This window comes from Rutidosis leptorrhynchoides, chromosome 6 (assembly GCF_046630445.1).
Source record: "Rutidosis leptorrhynchoides isolate AG116_Rl617_1_P2 chromosome 6, CSIRO_AGI_Rlap_v1, whole genome shotgun sequence".
NCBI lineage: Eukaryota > Viridiplantae > Streptophyta > Magnoliopsida > Asterales > Asteraceae > Rutidosis > Rutidosis leptorrhynchoides.
The window spans coordinates 200,410,980-200,431,481 of NC_092338.1; the positions used below are offsets into that span (position 1 = coordinate 200,410,980).

General features: G+C 32.5%; 1 protein-coding gene and 1 long non-coding RNA gene across 17 annotated transcripts; one reads left to right on the plus strand and one right to left on the minus strand.

Moving 5' to 3' along the window:
- Positions 1-4,074: 4,074 nt before the first annotated feature.
- LOC139852876 (uncharacterized) lies at positions 4,075-6,309 on the minus strand. 4 transcript variants are annotated; one of them, XR_011761211.1, is made up of 4 exons: positions 5,987-6,309; positions 5,113-5,302; positions 4,459-5,009; positions 4,075-4,347 (listed from the first exon to the last, which is right to left on the minus strand). It is a non-coding gene; the product is annotated as an uncharacterized lncRNA (long non-coding RNA). The 4 variants fall into 4 exon arrangements; XR_011761210.1 differs by having other exon boundaries at positions 5,113-5,364; XR_011761209.1 differs by having other exon boundaries at positions 5,113-5,370.
- A 718-nt stretch (positions 6,310-7,027) lies between these two features.
- LOC139851890 (uncharacterized) lies at positions 7,028-19,965 on the plus strand. 13 transcript variants are annotated; one of them, XM_071841083.1, is made up of 9 exons: positions 16,019-16,156; positions 16,257-16,336; positions 16,781-16,872; positions 18,279-18,314; positions 18,411-18,493; positions 18,583-18,674; positions 18,741-18,951; positions 19,093-19,147; positions 19,756-19,965. In XM_071841083.1, exons 2-7 carry the CDS (start codon positions 16,299-16,301, stop codon positions 18,754-18,756), a joined length of 357 nt encoding a protein of 118 aa, XP_071697184.1. In that variant the 5' UTR covers positions 16,019-16,156; positions 16,257-16,298; the 3' UTR covers positions 18,757-18,951; positions 19,093-19,147; positions 19,756-19,965. The 13 variants fall into 13 exon arrangements, 7 of the variants coding, with proteins under 7 accessions (XP_071697184.1, XP_071697185.1, XP_071697183.1 ...); XM_071841084.1 differs by having other exon boundaries at positions 16,019-16,336; positions 18,583-18,709; positions 18,909-18,951; XM_071841082.1 differs by having other exon boundaries at positions 16,019-16,336; positions 19,037-19,147.
- Positions 19,966-20,502: the final 537 nt, after the last annotated feature.

A 20,502-nucleotide genomic window follows, 5' to 3' on the forward strand; every position in this document is an offset into this window, starting at 1 on the left:
CGACTCGATTATTTAGCATGTGAAATCAAATTGCCAAGTTTCATGCAAGATACAAGTATATAAATAAGTTAGGAAGGTTGCATAATTATTTGGTTAAGTTTGACAAAAAGTCAAACTTTGGTCGGTCAAAGTCAACGAAAGTCAACACGTTCGGGTCGGGTTCCGAACTATTTTTCTAATCTTAGAAATCATATATGAGCATGTTGGCCAAGTTACATGTTAATCGGAGGTGCGTAGCATGCCAAACATTATTCAAAAATTGACCAAGTTGGACAGAATTCTGGCCAGGCCATTTGGCGCGCCGCGCGGGGTAGGGGCGCGCCGCGCCACCCTGCTGCTTCAGCTATTTTTCTGCTTTTTAAATGTGCACGAACCAAAACCAATTCTAACACAATTCTTGACCCGCAAACGCTTATAACGCCTATCATACATCGTTGGAAAGGTATTTTGACAAGGAATGCAACTAAACACATATCATCAATCAAGCTTGCACTTATGACAACCAAAACCGAATTTAATGTTCCATAATCAATGCATTCAAGTCAATATTGCAATTTAACGATTTGGCAACCAAATTACATGTACAATATGCCGTTTCGAAGGTAATTAAGCATACAACACAACCTAACACTTACAATTAACATCTCATGTCATTTAATGCATCAAGAATCCATTCCTAGTTCGTGAAACCCTAACCAAAAGTCACCAAATTTCATAATCAAGTTTAAGGGGTTTCTTGATCAATCTTTACATCATAATGGAGCTAGTAACACTAAGAACAAGATTAAAACATGAAGTCTTAGCATCTAACAACATATGAACACTTAAAACTCAAGATTAAGCATGTTAACTTTCCATATGAACTAGTTACACCAAAATGGCAAGAACAAGCATACAAATCACATAAACAAACTAGACTTGAGCCATAGACACTAATTAATAACCTTTTAACTCAAAAATCTCAAGAACACATAAAATTAGTGATTTTAGAAAGTTACCCAAATGTAATGAGGTTGGTATGGAATCGAAGAGGAGATCACGAGGAGTTCAAATACGTAATTTGTTTGGCAAGATAATCACTAGCTCGATTTAAGATGATGATTCTTTGATGGAGCAAATTTAAGGAAAATGTGAAAGTAGGAGAAATAAAGGAAAATGAAATGAAAATGTGAATGAGTGGATAGAAAGGGTGTTGACCACCACTTTGACCTAGTGGTTTCTTTGACACTTTGACAAGTTTAGTCCCTCATGTTTTAATCGGGTGCGTTAAATTACCTAAACAAGATAATTTGAAACGCGTATCAACGAGACGTGTTATAAACATATAACGGAACATAAATAGTTAAACGGAAAAGTAAATGGAAAAAGGCGGGATGTTACATTGAATTAGGCTAAACCCGTAAAAAAAACCAACTTGGGGGTATAATAATTATGGAATTAAAGAAAGGCCGCCACATCCATTCACTTTTTCCTTTTTTTGTAAGGACGTTTTATGGTGTTAAATATATTAGCGGGTACAACAAGCACAAATTAATGGTTGGTTCAGTGGTTTGTTTCTATGCTTGCGTTTATGCAGGTTGTACGTTCAACTCCAACCCCCAACAATTGTTCTTAACTAGTTAAAGACCCGCGATTTCGCGGGTTTTATGAAATGATAATATTTTAATACAATCTTCAACTATGATAACACATAAACAATATAACATCTCAAAAGTCCACAAAATTATTTTCTACGCATAAAATGTCCTCAATATTTGTATTCAAATAAAAAAATAATTATTGAAATACATAGTTTATAAGCCAACCCAGACTCGCCCATTATGCCACCATGATGTTCACCTAAGTAAGAACTTTAATTAGCATGAACCGTGTCCAGTTTTTTACTCGCACTATCAGATTGATGCAACTGTCTTCTGTTAACGCAACTTGGACACTAATATCTCCAGTTTTGCACTTTCAGGTGTCTTTCAATATATATTTTCAGCAAAATAAGGAAACTAAATAAAGAATTTATATTTGTATGAATCAGCATGTATTAGTAGTAATGGTCATGCATTTGCACCCACGTCTATCCATATAAAAAATAAGACACATGACCCAAGGGGAAAGAAGAATCATACTTCTTGCATATTCCTGAAGTGTTCATATAATTAATGTTTTTTCACTAAATTTTTTTGACTTCTATCTAAAACCAACCAAATAAATATTGATCAGTAATGGACTAACATAAATGATATTAGAGGTGTATATTTAGACCCATTTGATTATGAATGGGTCAATTTGGATTTTTTGCAATCTCTAAAAACTCAAATGGGTCAAAAATAGTCTTTAATTTATAAGCATATTCTACTTGTCATCAAACAATTTACATATATATACTCACAATGAATGGCTAATATCACCCCTATCTTCATCCTTCTATTATTATTAATTTACATCCTAGAAAGACACAACTTGTCAACCACGAGAAAACCAATTGAAAATATTAGGTGGTTTCGCCATGTTGAAACTTTGTTGGTCAGTCGTGCAACAAAACACAAATTTAGCGTCTCATATCTTACAAATGACAGTTATGCTATGAACTAAAATAAAGGAGTGGTGACCAAACGACCCATTTGGCGAGAATGGTTTGTACATCTCATGTCAAATAATCTTGTTCAATGTTAGCGTGATACATATAACCATCTAGGAATATAGACATCTTCATAAAAGGACATGATATAAACCATATTCAGTCAATGAATCGAAGCCAATATTTTAGATAAAATAATTACACAACTTGTTGTAAATCCCTTTGCCGAAATTTAACTTAAACAGAACTGTAATAATTACACAACTTGTCCCATATGTACCCAGTTTCCTCGTCAAAAAAAGTCCATACTAAGTATTACATGCTCATAAAATTTAGTAACAGAACGATAAATAGTTAAAAACTATAAATCTAGGCCTCTTATATATTGTGAAAACATTTTAGATGGATTTCAACATCTCTGAACTGCTCAAGAGATTGAATAGTTTAATTTTATAAGTTGAATTTACAGATTAACCCATTTGACCCGTTGTAAATAAAAGTTAACATTTGCCCATTTATTTGAACTTACAACTAAATTGCCACTTTTGTTAATCATTAATTACGAGTATTAATTAAACATGTAAATCAAAGAAGAAAAAAATAAATCATTTTTCGTTTGTTAATACGGTCATGGAGCTTGCTCTTCACAGCTTCAAATCTGTCAGGACTTATGGTCTCCATTGACGCCTTAAATTCGCGGGGTTTTTGAAGGGTGAAATCATTTAGTAACTCCATATTATATTGTATTTGTTATTTTGGTTTGAAGTTGTTTATCCAAACAATCTAACAATGCTTAACAAAATCATCATCCAAAAACGACCGTTTTTAAAATTGTTTGTTATTGTTAGTCTGAATCAATATAACAATGGTTAACAACTTAACCCTGAACCCTAAACCCTAAATCATATACCCTAAACCATATACCATATACCCTAAACCCTATACACTAAACCATAAACCCTAAACACTAAACACTAAATCCTATATACTAAACCCGATATCTATACTCTAAACATAAATTGTAAAAACTAAAACCGAAGACCTAAACCCTATACTTTAAACCCTAAACCATAAAATCTAAACCTTAAACATTAAAGTCTAAACCATAAACCCTATACACTAAACTCTAAACCCTAAACCCTATAGCAATACTTATTTGTCACTGGATTAATGTATCTTGTTGTAAAGGTTCACACCTCGTGATCAGTTAAGATGTGCATATACATATCAGAAGCCAAGGAGAATGAACACCTCCAAGCCCTTTTACTTTAGCATGTTCAAGGTTAGATGTGTTTATCTTTAAAAATCTACTTTCTCCTTTTAATGTGTATAATACGTATTCAGTTTATAATACGTATGTAGTTAAGTATATGAGGAGGCGATTTAGACCCAATTACTTATCAATGGGCCAGACGATTTGGACCACGGGAAGGCACCAAAAAGAAAGAAAAAAAAAACATAAACAAATAAGCATGTAAATAAGGAACAATACCTAATCGAAAAACTTCTCATTAGATTTGAATCGTTCGTTTGACGACTAAAAATGTAACTTTTAAACAGTTCTCGGGCTGCATTTCATTCAAATATTCAATTCATCATATTCGTGACTTGCACAGTTCTCAGGTTGTTTGACTTTTAAAAGTCAACTAATTTTCTCGGAACAAATCAAGCTACAATACCTCTATGTAATTCTTCCCACGTAAATCATTCATTTTTATTTCATTGACCTATTAAACAATCTTTTTTCCAAGACTTAGCTTTACCAACCATGATCCCTGAAAATCAAAGTAACATCAACATCTTTGTTGTCATAATCAAACAATTAGGAAATGAAATAAAAGTCATGCAATTTCTTAATATTATCATGTCGAGTACTAAGTGTTAACCTCGGATATATATAGTATGAGCTTAACTCTTGAATTTCTGAACGAATCATCACCGTTGGCAAAGCGTTCTAGTAATGGACAAGATCCTAAAGGAGTCCTCATCATATAACATAGAGAAATATTATATGTAGTCTTGCCAGGAACCTAAATGAGTAAATAAAAAAAATAAAAAAAAAATAATAAATTAAATGGCCTCCCAAAGAAAAGTTTCGAGTTTGATTAACCCAATGTCTTATAATACTATTTTTGTAATTTCTGTAATTAGCCGTTACCCAACCCATCCATCATGACACCTTTAAACAATATGCACTGTATGTCGATGACAAAGAAGAATTCAAGGCTACCATGTACTGCATATTTCTGCAAAATTTCAAGTAAATTATATTATATAATTTATTTAATCATTCTGGTGAACTTCAACTAATTAAATTATCATGAAACATGAACGATCAAACGATTCCACCAAAATGGCCTGCAAGATCATCTTCACGCTTATCAGATTTTAGCCAATCAGCAGCAACCAACTGCATCAAGATGCCTTTTGCCTTGTGCTGTATGTCAATCAGTGTATTAAGATTGATTCATTAGGCCAATGGTCCTATGGTAAGTAAATGAACACGGTTGAAAAGAAAAGCAGAGAAAAAACCAATTTACCTTAGTATTATTATCATTTACCCGTGTCTAGTTGATCCATTGTGTTCTTGAAATAGAAAAAGATTAAACCAATTAAAAGCCTTAACTGCTAATGAAAACTTTACAAAATACATCATAGAAATGCACCTGATGGTATATCAACCTCACTTTTCAATAATCCACAAAATTCAACTCCCTCTACATCTTGACACTATATATATTCAAGCAAATTAACGTTCCATATCACCCATAATCATCGGAAACATTCATGATCTGATACTAAAGCAAATATATAGTAAAATTAATGTGTACGATACCAAGTAATCAATGAATCTATACATTTATTAATATCACATAACCATCGTATAACTATTATCAATCATTGAATCAATGTAGTTAATTATAAAGTATAGTATGCGGTGGATACTTGACCGGTTTACAATAAAGAGTAGGATATAATTTTGAACCAGATTCCAACTAATATATGCACATGAAAATAAAAATCGGTTCCTTAGTTTACTGCCTTTTTAACCATAAAGGGCGATGATGCATTTTTAAATTTTGGAAATTCGTAATACAATTTTTAATATTATTCAAACAATCATGAATCAATGTAGTAACGCTATAACAATCATCGATTGTGTTTTTTTTTTTTTTTTTTTTAATTAAACTGGAAAATAAACATTTAAGTGAATATCCACAAGTTCAATAATTGTAATGGGTTGCCTCCCTTTAATAGGCTTCGTGATTAATATATTTTGCTTTTCGAAAGAAAAAAAAATATCCACAAGTTCAATAATTGATATTATCAAATTCAAGAATAGTTACAATTACATGTGTAATGACAAATACTTTTAATCAATAAATTAAAAGGACCAGAGTTTTCAAATCTTACCTGTGGTAGATGAAAGCGGATTAGAAATCGACATCTTATTTCCCATCAATACAATCATCATGCTAAATCTGTAACCTTGATTATTAGTAAGAACAATTTGTAAGGATTTGGACTTCATCTTGCATTAGGGTTCTTATCTAATAAAGGGTAAATCGATTAATAAACAGAAATCACAAATAAAATCAAAAAGAAATAATTGAATCACATGAAAACGTAAGACCCATAGAAACATCAATTGAATCACATGAACATGGTCAGAAATATTGACGCTAGGGTTTTGTTTTTTCTAAGTGTCGTGAATTAGTTTGAACCCAATGAATGAATGAAATTGTGAACGACTCCTATTTTCTATTTGTCATCCCGTGTTTTTTTAATTGTAAGGGTATTTTAGAGAGTGTTTATTTAAAAATAGATTTATTAGCTAATAATTTTAGATGATGATTAATAGATTTAATTTTTTAATCTAACCGTGATTAAAAAAGGTTTGCAAATGATTTATTACCTAATAAAAACCCTTGTAGGTTTTACTTCACCTTTGATTTTTTGTCTAAATTTTGTTGCTTACCCCTTTAATAATTTTATTTACAATTTACTCCTCCCATTTTCTTATCCACTATTCTAAGCTATCACATTCCTTTAGTTTTTTATTATTCTCTTTAACTTTTCTATTAAATCAAATGATGTTTTAAATTTAACCATGCCTTTACTTGATATTTGTATTAAAAAAATTTAATAACCAGTTTTATACCAATATCAATATACCTATTGTAATAATAATTTATTAAAAACTAAGATGATATACTACATTTAGTTTTCACAATTTCTGAATTCTTTACCCACAATATAATCAACAAGGAACAAAGGAAAAAGACGACACGTTTCGTTTACAATGGTAAGAGGTGTTTGATATAGTAATAGATGTTTGATATATTGAAATAGATTATTGTCTCTTGAGTTATGTTAAACCCATTAACGTTATAATATTTTTGTTAAAAATCTATATTTAAGTACTGCAAAGAGTTTCCCGTAAGCATTAGAGGGGTGGCCGCCGCAACGACAAAACTGTGAAACAGTGTTAGGTTTCAGCCGTCATCATTTTCGTTGTTTATACCTCAAAACTGTGAAACAGTGTTAGGTTTCAGCCATCATTATTTTGAGAAACTTATTATTAGCTTACAGCCTCACAATTACATAGAAGCAGAACAATAATCAGCAGTGAGATCCGTATTCAATCCGTACATATGCAGCTGGTAATTCTCATCTATTTTCACCAAAACTGTAATATTTTCAACTTCTTTTGTGCTCGTAGTAAGTAAGCCTCAATAATACTTACAAACCCTAAAAGAGTTAGGTCAGTAAATTCTAAGACATATAGGTTTGAATCTTTGATTGGTACTCAATAGCACGGGTGTAAACTGCATACAAATAATCAATTATATGAGTCATTATTTGTAAATAGCTTTTATGGATTAAATATAGCAGTATGTCAATTGGAAATAATAGCCTTCCAACAGAGTGAGACTTTTTCATTAATCCATAGTTACAAACCCTAAAAAAATTGGGTTCCAAAAAAGAGAAAAAAAAATAATGTAGTATGGTTGCGATTAAATGTAGTAAATAGCTCTCATGTATTAAATGTAGTGTGTCAATCAGAAATACTAATAGCGTTCTAAAAAAGAGAAAAATATTCATTAATTAATAGTTAATGCTTGATAAAAAATGACTTGTCGTGTTTGTTTGCGATTCATGTTTTCAAATTCACTGTATCAGAACTTCACGATTGCAGACTTTTTCGTGAGGCTTAAATAGGTGATATAACAACATATATCGAGTTTTTCGCAAAATCTTATAGGCCTAAGTTTGCTTGCAAGATGCTTATGAAGGAAATTACTCGAACATCTGTGAAAATTTTAATATTAAACATGAAAGGATGCATCATATTGGAGATTCTAAAGGTTATCAAATAGGATTTTAAGCACCTAAAAGACTACAGATGCATGAAATATTGAAATATATAGTTTTTTGTTAGTACTTTGCTCATTATTAATGAAAAAATATAATTTTTGTTTTTTGCATTATCTATACTGAATTCTTTGGGTACCAACATCAAATAACTAAAAAGTTTTAGCTGGTAATTAAAAGAAAATATTATCAAATAATGTTGCCATAACGGTAACAACCTTGCAGGGTCTAATGACCCCTAAAAATGGGCTTTGCTGCACTGGCCTCAGCTAGGCATATTAAGTGTCAGATGTCAGTCCATATGGGTGGTTTGGGTTAGGTTAGGAGATACAAGGGGGATATGGGTAGTTGTAATCTAAATAGTTTATAAAGGGGTGTATTTTTGGTACCCTACATCTATTGGGTGGTTTTGTTTTGGTAAGTGTTTAAAGATTTGGATTTTTGAAAGCAGTGATATAAATGAGTTTATATGCAATGTTGTAGACATCGGCCGTCTCGGCCAACTTGTTGGTTTAGTGACTAAATCGTCTCGTTTTGCTAAAATACGTATAATTAGTCGGTTATCGCTAAAATTTAGGTCTAAGTGAGTCAAAGTCTCTTTGAGTTGGGCTTGAGTAAGACAAAGTCAAGATTGGTCAAAGTTGGGGCAAAATTTAATACTAGTATTTTTTATACTCGGATTTTTTGGCATATACATATGTTTGAAATACATACGTTTGAAATATTTATGTGATATATATATATATATATATATATATATATATATATAGTGTTTTGATCAAAAGGGAAGCACTTTTTTGGGGAAGTTAATTTTTTTCCTTTTTTTTTAATTTTTTTTACAAACATCAAGATCACGTGAAAATATGAGCATTTAAAAAAGAAACTTTGTGATGTATGTTATTATTTTGGCGGGAAAACGCTCGAAAAAAATAAATGATAACATACATCATGAGTAATATTTTAATTAGAGTTTTTTTTAAGGGTTTAGAATTTAGGGTTTAGAAATTAGGGTTTATATTGAATTTTTAACACGAACGGTTTAGAGTTAAGGTTTAGGGTTTTGGGTTACAGCTAAACCCAAAACACTAAACCCTAAACTCTAAATCGGGCTAAATTTTGAAAAAAAAAAAAAAAAAAAACTTCACATATGATGAAAAAAAAAAACTCTAATTAAAACATTACTCATGATGCATGTTATCATTTATTTCTTCGAGCGTTTTCCCGTCAAAATAATAACATTGATTTCAAAGTGTCTTTTTTAATTGTTCATATTTTCATGTGATCTTAATGTTTGATAAAAAAAAAATAAAAAAAAAAAAAAAAAAACCAAAAAGTAAAAAATAAGAATTTACTTCCCCTCAAAAAGTGCTTCCCCCTGATTATATATTACTAAAAGTCATCGTGAGTCAACGTCCTTCTCCACCGACTAGTCATTTTAAAATCCCGACCGACTCGTCTCCATCTTGCAACTAATCTAACTTTGTTTATAGGATTTTACTTAAGATCACTATATAGGATATGGGAGGAAAATATCAATATGCTGGGGTATAGCATTAATTTTTAACCCCATGGTGATAGGAGGTGGTCAAAAAAGATTGTGAGTCTTACCTTAAGGAATCCATTTTTTAAAAATCATTTTGAATTTTTGTGTTAATTTGAAGGTGAGAAGGACATGCTTGGGTTAAAACTGTCTGTTAAGGGTAGAAAAGAAAATTCCCTTCCTTTTTGAAGTGGTCACAGGGGTTAATGATTCTTAGGCATGGGCTTGGCTTCCATTACCACTGGTTATCCACTGACCTTTTATGTGTCTTAAGTCTAAGTGTGGATGATATGGTTTGGGCATGGTGATACTAGGTAGAGATGGGAAATGGGCACTGCTGTTAAAATTCTCGATTACTCTCGGTTTCTTCTTTCTATGAATAGTCCGATCCGATTTCAAAATTGGATTAATTAAAATTCGATTGATTAATCGGTCAACGTTGGTTAATGGGTCAAAATTGGATTTAGTGGGTCAAAATCGGCAAATGTCAATATTGGTCAACATTTTAATATCAATTTTAACTAGAATTGTATAACAAATGAATGACTGGTTATGTTTATTTAAAATTATAATTATGTTAAGTTAAAGTTTATGCTTATGTTTATGGTTTTCTTTTATATTTACACATATATTTATGCAATTAATTATTTAAGTGTATATAAAAAGTCCAATTCGATTAAATCCCCGAGTTGCCGATTATTCCTTACAAAGTCCCGACCGGGTACTCCCCGCGAGTTTTGCGACCATGGAAATGGGTGAAACGGTTGATAGGGAGAAAAATATAATGGTATGGCATAATTCTGGTGTGTAAATGTTTTTGAGAAACGACAACAACTACTACAAAACCCAATCCCACAAAAGTGGGGTACGGGGGAGGTAAGATGTAGACAATCCTTCCCCTAACCTAGAATAAAGAAAAGTCATTTCTCTACCCAGAGTGAAACATCCCAAGAGTAGAGAAAGTGCTCCCTCTCAGAGAAAGTGCTCCCTCTCAATGTTCGATGGATAGAGAGATTGCTTCCAAAAGAACCTCCGGTAAAATCAAATTTCCATGGGTTTTAAAACCCGCATGAAATTCAATTTAGGCTCTAAGCGGCAGTCAAGCCGCCGATAAATCGGCGCTTGCTGGGTTTGAGGAAAAATGGAAGTATTAGTAAGTGCTCTTTAGAGTATGATATGAAGTCTGCTAATATATACTTATGGTGGCCTGGTATTTATCTACTTGAACATGGTATGGCATCAATATATGCTCTATATATTGATATGTCTGTGTAAAAGTGTTGTATTTAAGAATGTTACTATAAGCCTGGAAGTTATGATATATGGTCTAAAATCTGGCTTAGTTTGACTAATATAGTCAAAGTAACAATTTCAAATCTGATGGCTTGATCTATATGAAGAAAGATACTGATGATGAGTCCAGAATGGGTTATTTAGGTGATGAAATGATTACAGTGTTGAGCTCGATAGTGATTGGCTAAGAAATAATAGTCAATCAGAGAATAAGGATTGTATGTGTCGTTTAATTACAGAAAGTCAAATTAAATGCTGAAAGTTGAATTAGTGGATTCAATATGGGCATCAGATATTTTCATTTTATACTTAATAAGTTAAAACACATCTTAGCAAATAGCTAGACAGTGTTTCACACAACTACACGATTTGGTACAAATGAGACTTGGTGTTTCGTTTGTAACAAAGATATGGGGTTCGCGGTACCCTTATATATTTATATGAATTCGAACCTCATTTGTAATTCTATTCAACAAAACACATTAGTTGGAAATGAAACTCATTCCTTCATTACAACACATAAATATTTCAATGCTCCATTTGTTAGGTTACTCATTCATGACAGGATCCTTAAAGTGATTGCAGTCAAAAGCATGAACATGAGCAAGGCTTGTTCGTATGTTTTTTAAATTCGTTTACAGGCCTAATTTCAGCCTTGTCAATTGCGTAATGTTAAAGGCTGAAATTGTGTTAAATTTGTAAATCACTGTACACAACAACAACAAAACCCAATCCCACAAAAGTGGGGTACGAGGGAGGTAAGATGTAAACAGTCCTTCTCCTATCCTAGAATAAAGACAAGTCATTTCTCTACCCAGAGTGAAACACCTAAAGAGTAGAGAAAGTCTTCCTTCAATGCTCTATAGATAGAGATTGTTTCCGAATGAACTTCCGGCCAATAAGTAGGTTTAAATAAAAGAAAAAAAAGTGTCAGACGCCATGAAAATGGTAGAATCAAATTTTCATGGGTTTAAACCTGCCTGAAACCATGGGTTGTAGTTTACTGTTTATAAACCGTAATATCAAAACACGTCAATTTATACTATTGTAAGAAAACGAAAAATCATAAGTTCAAACTTTTGGTAGGTTGTTAGAGAGGTCCCAACGGTTGGGTCTTCGGGCCGCCCAGCTAGTCGCCCAGCAGGGCGCCGTTGGCAGCAAAGCGCTCTGCTTACCACCCTCCTTTTCGCCTTGGTATGTTTCTTGTTCAAGCATTTTTGTATGGCCAAAAAGAGCAGCTTGAAACAAAAAAGGGTAAATTGACTTGTACATTTGGTTCTAATATTTGTACCATTTGTAAATGTTCAAGGATAGAATAGAAATCTACACTTGAAAGATTAAGGTAGCAAGACTTTGTTGCTAAGATTAAAATAGCAAGACTTTGTTGCGATGAATAATCTTTCACGAGTTCATCATCGTTCATTTTCAACAATTCAAACTCTCGTCTGAGAGTCAATAATCTGACAGCTTTTACTCTATCAGAACCTTCATAGGTATCTTGGATTTTATCTCACACAACTTTTGGTGTGTCCAAGTCCATTATTGAGGTGAAAATTTGATCAGCAAGTCCTGAATGTAAACAGGTAAGTGCCTTATCTTTCTTCAGCAACTCTTCTTCATAATTTTTGAGTTGAGCAACAGTTGGGTTTGCTCTGAGTGCTGGAGGATCTTCATCAGTCTCTACAACCTTCCATAAACCTTGAGACTTCAAATATGTCTTCATCTTTACTGCCCAAATATGATAGTGCAACCCATTAAATGTTGGAATTGCTGGAGCAGTTGAACTAGATGCCATGTCTAGTCTAAAATTTCTTTAGCGTGAATAAAACAGCCCCTTAAGAAGAGAGCTCTGATACCACTGTAAATGTTCAAGAATAGAATAGAAATCTACACTTGAAAGATTAAGGTAGCAAGACTTTGTTGCTAAGATTAAAATAGCAAGACTTTGTTGCTAAGTAGATTAGAATAAATAATGAAAGTGTAGAATATAAATAACTAGAAGATTGAGTGTATTATTTGAAGATTTGTTATCTTATATAACTCTTGATTACAACTTCTAATTATAGGCTACAAGAAAACTAACTTTCTTAACCTCTAAGAAAACTTAAGAGGTAAGTATCACGAATATCGATAATTACTTAACAAATAAGGATACTAAAATATCTATGTATTTTTAATGGATAAGAATACTTAATGGATAAGAATCCTTAATGGATAAGAATACTTAATGGCTAAGTATTCTTAATGGATAAGAATCCTTAATGGATAAGAATCCTTAATGGTTAAGTATCCTTAATGGATAAGAATATTTAAAGACTAAGAATACTTAATAGCTAAGAAAACTTAATAGCTAAGTTTTCTTAGTAACTAAGTTTACATAACATAAGACAAATGTCTAATAACAATCTTAGATACCCTAACACCATTCAATAATAAATTAATATAGTGGGTTCGAATTTTTATGAAGTATGTCATGGTTGGTAGTGTTTGGTCATGAGTTAGTCCTGATGTGGCGCTAGTCCTGATAAGGAAGTGGTGTCATAGTTGGGAGCATTAAACTTCTAAATGCCTAAGATAAAGCTATTATTTATTTATGTATTCATATGCATTATAAACCATTCTTGATATCTTTTGCAATTGTTAACCGAATGGAACAATTTCCACAAATTCAGTGGGGCAATCGATCATCAGGTTTATTTAGTGTATGGGATTTTTTTATTTTTTATTTTTTTTTGTATTTGTATTTGTATTTGTATTTGTACTGTATTCACTTTAAAACAAGTTAGATATCGATGTGTGTATAGGAAGTGTTTATGGGCCCGGAACATGACGAGAATCTGATATTTTAGATTTTAGAACTAAAACATGACGTGGCAAGCTTAACCTGGTTTCTACAAGATGTTGCTACTGAACAAGGTGCTGAGCGAAACATCCTAAATACACTTGCGTTCACCTTATTTGCAATGTATCTGTTTATACGTTTTTGCTGACTAAATTATTAGTTACGTCACACGATACCACATAGATATCAAAATATTGGTTTAGTATAATAAATGAAACCGTTTCCTAGTGCTATATTATTGTATTGTATTTCTAATGATTCTTGGTGATTGGTGAATAATGATATTTATTTATTTATTTATACATATACTAATTCGCGTAAAAAAATTACAACCCTATTCGTGATATCGCTACAGTATAACAGTGCAAAACAGTATAACAGCTTGAAACAAAAAAGGGTAAATTGACTTGTACATTTGGTTCTAATATTTGTACCATTTGTAAATGTTCAAGGATAGAATAGAAATCTACACTTGAAAGATTAAGGTAGCAAGACTTTGTTGCTAAGATTAAAATAGCAAGACTTTGTTGCGATGAATAATCTTTCACGAGTTCATCATCGTTCATTTTCAACAATTCAAACTCTCGTCTGAGAGTCAATAATCTGACAGCTTTTACTCTATCAGAACCTTCATAGGTATCTTGGATTTTATCTCACACAACTTTTGGTGTGTCCAAGTTCATTATTGAGGTGAAAATTTGATCAGCAAGTCCTGAATGTAAACAGGTAAGTGCCTTATCTTTCTTCAGCAACTCTTCTTCATAATTTTTGAGTTGAGCAACAGTTGGGTTTGCTCTGAGTGCTGGAGGATCTTCATCAGTCTCTACAACCTTCCATAAACCTTGAGACTTCAAATATGTCTTCATCTTTACTGCCCAAATATGATAGTGCAACCCATTAAATGTTGGAATTGCTGGAGCAGTTGAACTAGATGCCATGTCTAGTCTAAAATTTCTTTAGCGTGAATAAAACAGCCCCTTAAGAAGAGAGCTCTGATACCACTGTAAATGTTCAAGAATAGAATAGAAATCTACACTTGAAAGATTAAGGTAGCAAGACTTTGTTGCTAAGATTAAAATAGCAAGACTTTGTTGCTAAGTAGATTAGAATAAATAATGAAAGTGTAGAATATAAATAACTAGAAGATTGAGTGTATTATTTGAAGATTTGTTATCTTATATAACTCTTGATTACAACTTCTATTTATAGGCTACAAGAAAACTAACTTTCTTAACCTCTAAGAAAACTTAAGAGGTAAGTATCACGAATATCGATAATTACTTAACAAATAAGGATACTAAAATATCTATGTATTCTTAATGGATAAGAATACTTAATGGATAAGAATCCTTAATGGATAAGAATACTTAATGGCTAAGTATTCTTAATGGATAAGAATCCTTAATGGATAAGAATTCTTAATGGTTAAGTATCCTTAATGGATAAGAATATTTAAAGACTAAGAATACTTAATAGCTAAGAAAACTTAATAGCTAAGTTTTCTTAGTAACTAAGTTTACATAACATAAGACAAATGTCTAATAACAATCTTAGATACCCTAACACCATTCAATAATAAATTAATATAGTGGGTTCGAATTTTTATGAAGTATGTCATGGTTGGTAGTGTTTGGTCCTGAGTTAGTCCTGATGTGGCGCTAGTCCTGATAAGGAAGTGGTGTCATAGTTGGGAGCATTAAACTTCTAAATGCCTAAGATAAAGCTATTATTTATTTATGTATTCATATGCATTATAAACCATTCTTGATATCTTTTGCAATTGTTAACCGAATGGAACAATTTCCACAAATTCAGTGGGGCAATCGATCATCAGGTTTATTTAGTGTATGGGATTTTTTTATTTTTTATTTTTTTTTGTATTTGTATTTGTATTTGTATTTGTACTGTATTCACTTTAAAACAAGTTAGATATCGATGTGTGTATAGGAAGTGTTTATGGGCCCGAAACATGACGAGAATCTGATATTTTAGATTTTAGAACTAAATCATGACGTGGCAAGCTTAACCTGGTTTCTACAAGATGTTGCTACTGAACAAGGTGCTGAGCGAAACATCCTAAATACACTTGCGTTCACCTTATTTGCAATGTATCTGTTTATACGTTTTTGCTGACTAAATTATTAGTTACGTCACACGATACCACATAGATATCAAAATATTGGTTTAGTATAATAAATGAAACCGTTTCCTAGTGCTATATTATTGTATTGTATTTCTAATGATTCTTGGTGATTGGTGAATAATGATATTTATTTATTTATTTATTTATTTACACATATACTAATTCGCGTAAAAAAATTACAACCCTATTCGTGCTATCGCTACAGTATAACAGTGCAAAACAGTATAACAGTAGCGTCCCCCCCCCTCTCTCTCTAAACGCTCACTTCCAGAGCTTTCTCCCTCCATCATCCGCCCCACCGACCGCCACCATCACCACCACAATCAACACCAACGAACCACCACTTACGGGAATCATTTCAATCGAATGAAGATCTGACCAAAAATTAGGGTTTGTTTTCTTCAATTATATGCAATCCAGTTAAGATCTGGGCTCACAATTAGGGTTTCTGATTGATTTGTTAAAATCAACTGAATTTCTGGTTGAACAGCGATGATTTGTCCTTGTCCAATTTGTGTTCGATACCATAAAAATGGGTCTCAAATCGAAACAAATGTCGCCAACAACTAGGTTCGTTCACAATTGATTATTTTGTTCGTGTGTTTTATTATTGATTCAAATCGAAATAACTTTGTTTTATTTGTATGAATATGTATGAATCTTATTGCACCGAGAAGTTAAATTGGATCTATAAACACATGAATTTTACATATTAGGGTGTTCTCATATGACGCCAGTTATATTTTTACATATTAGGGTGTTTTTTGTCGATCTACCATCAGTTTTTTAGTGTTTCTAAATTGTGCTAAGAATTGTGTTTTATAATTAGAATTGACATTGACTGGAATTACTTATAAATTTTGGTTTCACTTAAAGTCTTTGAATGAACACAAATGCTTGATATTTATGTCCAGTAACAGGGGTTTGATAAATACAATTGCACTGCCAACTTTTAGGGTGTGTAACTTTCTTATTAGAGGTCTAAATTTTGTTATGCTATGCACTTTTTGGTAGATGGTATTCAACAAACAAAAGGAGAGAAAGCCTGCCCCTCTTGCAGTTCCATCTACTATTTTATCAGATACAACGAAGTGCTTTTTACCTAGGTAATCTTTCTTAATTTTTCATTTCATGTAATGTAACACCCTAGGCAAATCCCACATTGCCCACACACATGAGTGATCATGGGATTATAATGTAATACTCACGCTTAAATGACACAACGCGTTTTGGGATCACAGGCAGAGCAGATGTGCGAGTACGTTGCAGTTAAGCGTGCTCGGGCGAGAGCACTACCGGGATGGGTGACCTCCTGGGAAAGTGCTTCTCGTGTGTGGTCGCCAAGAAAAAGCCGTGCGCCTGCGGGCAAAGCGGACAATATTGTGGTCATGTTAAGCTGGGGTGTTATAGAATGGTATCAGAGCCACTCATGTGCCGTTGGGGGTGGTGGGGCAAACCTCATCGAGGACGATGAGTCCCTAAGGGGGGGTGAATGTAACACCCTAGGCAAATCCCACATTGCCCACACACATGAGTGATCATGGGATTATAATGTAATACTCACGCTTAAATGACACAACGCGTTTTGGGATCACAGGCAGAGCAGATGTGCGAGTACGTTGCAGTTAAGCGTGCTCGGGCGAGAGCACTACCGGGATGGGTGACCTCCTGGGAAAGTGCTTCTCGTGTGTGGTCGCCAAGAAAAAGCCGTGCGCCTGCGGGCAAAGCGGACAATATTGTGGTCATGTTAAGCTGGGGTGTTATATGTAACTCATTACTTTTTTCATTGGATAGGACAGTTAGTAACAGTTACCCATAATATGTAATTGTGTATAATTTGACCCGTTTGGGTAACTTCGAGGATTTGAAATAAGCCAGTTTGAAGAAGAAAGTGACATTATGGTCTGTTGTTGGGTCTTTTAGACTTAGAATTATAATATTGTCATATAGGTTATTGAGTATTCCTATTATACAGGTATTCTTAATGTCATTGAAAGCATGATGAGTTGGAAATAACAATTTAGCAACAACTAATGTCATTTTTATGGTACTTATGTTTGAATTTTTTGTTTTCAGATCGGGATAGAAGTCATCGGGTTTAAAAGAATTTATTAATATTTTACTTCATCTATAATCAAGCAACATAAGTAGGTGCTTGAGTACTTCATTAAATTATTTTTACAGCTCAATTGGTGTCAATTCTTTTGTGTATTTGGCCAAGAAGTCCCCTAATTGCCTTTAGTAGCAACAAGTATTGAATGTCATGTACCTTATAGCAACATGTATTGAATGTCATGGATTTTGTGAGCATGAAGCGCAATTCATTATTCTTACCGAATTGACCTATTACATATTAAGTTGAATTTGACACCTCTAAATTTATATAGGTGTTCTTTTATTCATACATTCAGATTTTTTTCTTTCTATGTGTTAGGACTTCTTGAGATTAAATAATCGTTGCGCGGATTTCATTCAAGTTTGATTAGTCCTAACAATGAGAATGTCGCATTAGGTCATGTGTCCGTTTCCACTTTTGATGTTTCTGGAGGTTCATGTTTTCAGTAACTTCCGAAGAAATGTAAGTCACTTGACGAAGAACTGTTTTCAGCTCTGATATGTTTGTTGTTGAATGTAAATGTGGCAGAGAACAAGCACTCCTCGAATAGGAATCAATCAATTGCATTGTTGTTTTCTAATGTTATATGTATTCACCTACTACTTATTATGGTATGTTTGTGGGTATTAATTTGTGTGATTCTTTATCTGCACAATTTTCACATACACATATTTCATGTTTCACTGCTGATCTCATACAGTGTAACATTTGCACAGACTCAATTGTAAGGGAACGAATGAAGGAGGAAGCTGTTGCTGAGTGCGTAAAATCAATAAAGCCTGAATGTGTGGAGTAGGTTATAGTCTAATTCTCCTTTAAACATTAAGGTAAAAGAGACTAAATTTCTTTATTGTATAGGTTAAGCGAGACATAGCCCGAAAACTCAGACTTAAATCATAAGTTTAAAGGCATCGAGATATTGCTTTTTTTACTTGATGGCATTTCTTTAAAGGCATCGAGATAAAGTTTTGAAGTGTTTCTTTTTTACTTGATGGCATTTGTTCAATGGTATTGGTATTGAGACAGAACATGAAGAAAAATTTCCTAGCCATGATAATATTTATAATAGGTAAGTTGCAGTCTCTCAATATCTTTTACCAACTGTATATAAAGGTTCTATGTATATTGCTTAACTAACACTATAGTTATTGCAGTCTGTATCATGAATCTGTAACATGTTGAATTGAGCTTTTGAGTGTTTAAATAATAGTGAGCTTTCGTGATCGCCTTGCTTGGAGGAAGAATAGATGTGCTCATCACTCCAGGTTAATTTGTTTTTAAGTAATTTAGGAAAATTAATTTTCATGCCCTTTTCATTTAGGTTCTACTATAATTTTTAGCATATTAGTTATCTATAACTAATTTGTTTGGGGTGGTAAGCTTGACTCATGTACAACTTTATTGGTTAATTGCGAAATTATATTTTACTAGGGTAATAGAAACTTATACATTCTTTTTTCAATGTATTTATCTTTGTTGGTGTAAATCTTTACAAACTTTAAGAGATTATGGTAAGCGTTAGATGATGTCATATAAGAGATTATGCAGTCGCAAAATTTTAGATATGTAATTTAAATGGCTTAATGGAGTATGGTTAGATGATGATTGATGAGTCTATGATCCATTATGTTCATGTCAAGACTCTTTTAAATTATGGTTAGTGAATCGATGTGAAAATTATGTATCATCTTCACCCAAATATCTTTTTTATTAGCGTGACTAAATGGATGGGTCAAGCCAAAATAGGTAGAAGGGATGTGGTTTCATTACTATTTTTACAATTTTTAGTTAAAACATGTGTTATCATCAACCTTGGAACATAAGTTGAATACATTTTTATGAATTCTAACAATAATGACAATTTTCATTGCAGATAATAAATGGAATTTGACTAATACCATGGTGCTATGAATTTGATTATACTACCAACTCAACAAAGGGAGTGGCTGACTTGGAGTTTAAAAGAGCATACCCGAGCATGTATGGTTTTACTTAGAGTACTGAACCCAACATGGTTGGTTTGAACTAATCTGAATGATATACGTTTTTATTTATATAAATAATATGTAGGATTTTTCCATTTTGTAACAATGTATGACTATTGGAGTCTCTAACTTATTGAATCAAGCAATTTTGACACTGTTTTGCAAAAAAAAATTAGCATGTGAACTAACTGCATTTAATAAGCATTTTTATAAAATTTGTATGAATTGTCTGTTTATAAGTTTATCTATTCTAGCAGTGATGAGTTTTTAATAGGAATCTTTTTCATGTAATGTAACAATTTGTTTGTATTTTTGATCTATTAATGAAGTAAAAGCAAGAAAGAAGGAAATTCATGAATTTTGGCTGTGATGCAATGTTTGGTATTAACCGAATAAAATAGAGTTGTAATCACATGCATTCATAAATTTGCTTGAAAACAAAGGAACCAATGAGAACGCGACATGTGGCGCGAAAATCACATGTGATTGGAAAAAAAAAATTCGAAATTTTTTTTTTTATTGAAATTTTTTTTTTTCGAAATTTTTTTTTTCGAAAATTTTTTTTTCGACTTTTTTTTTTAAAATCATATGTGATTATCATTGTCAATCACATGTGATTGTAAATCCAATCACAT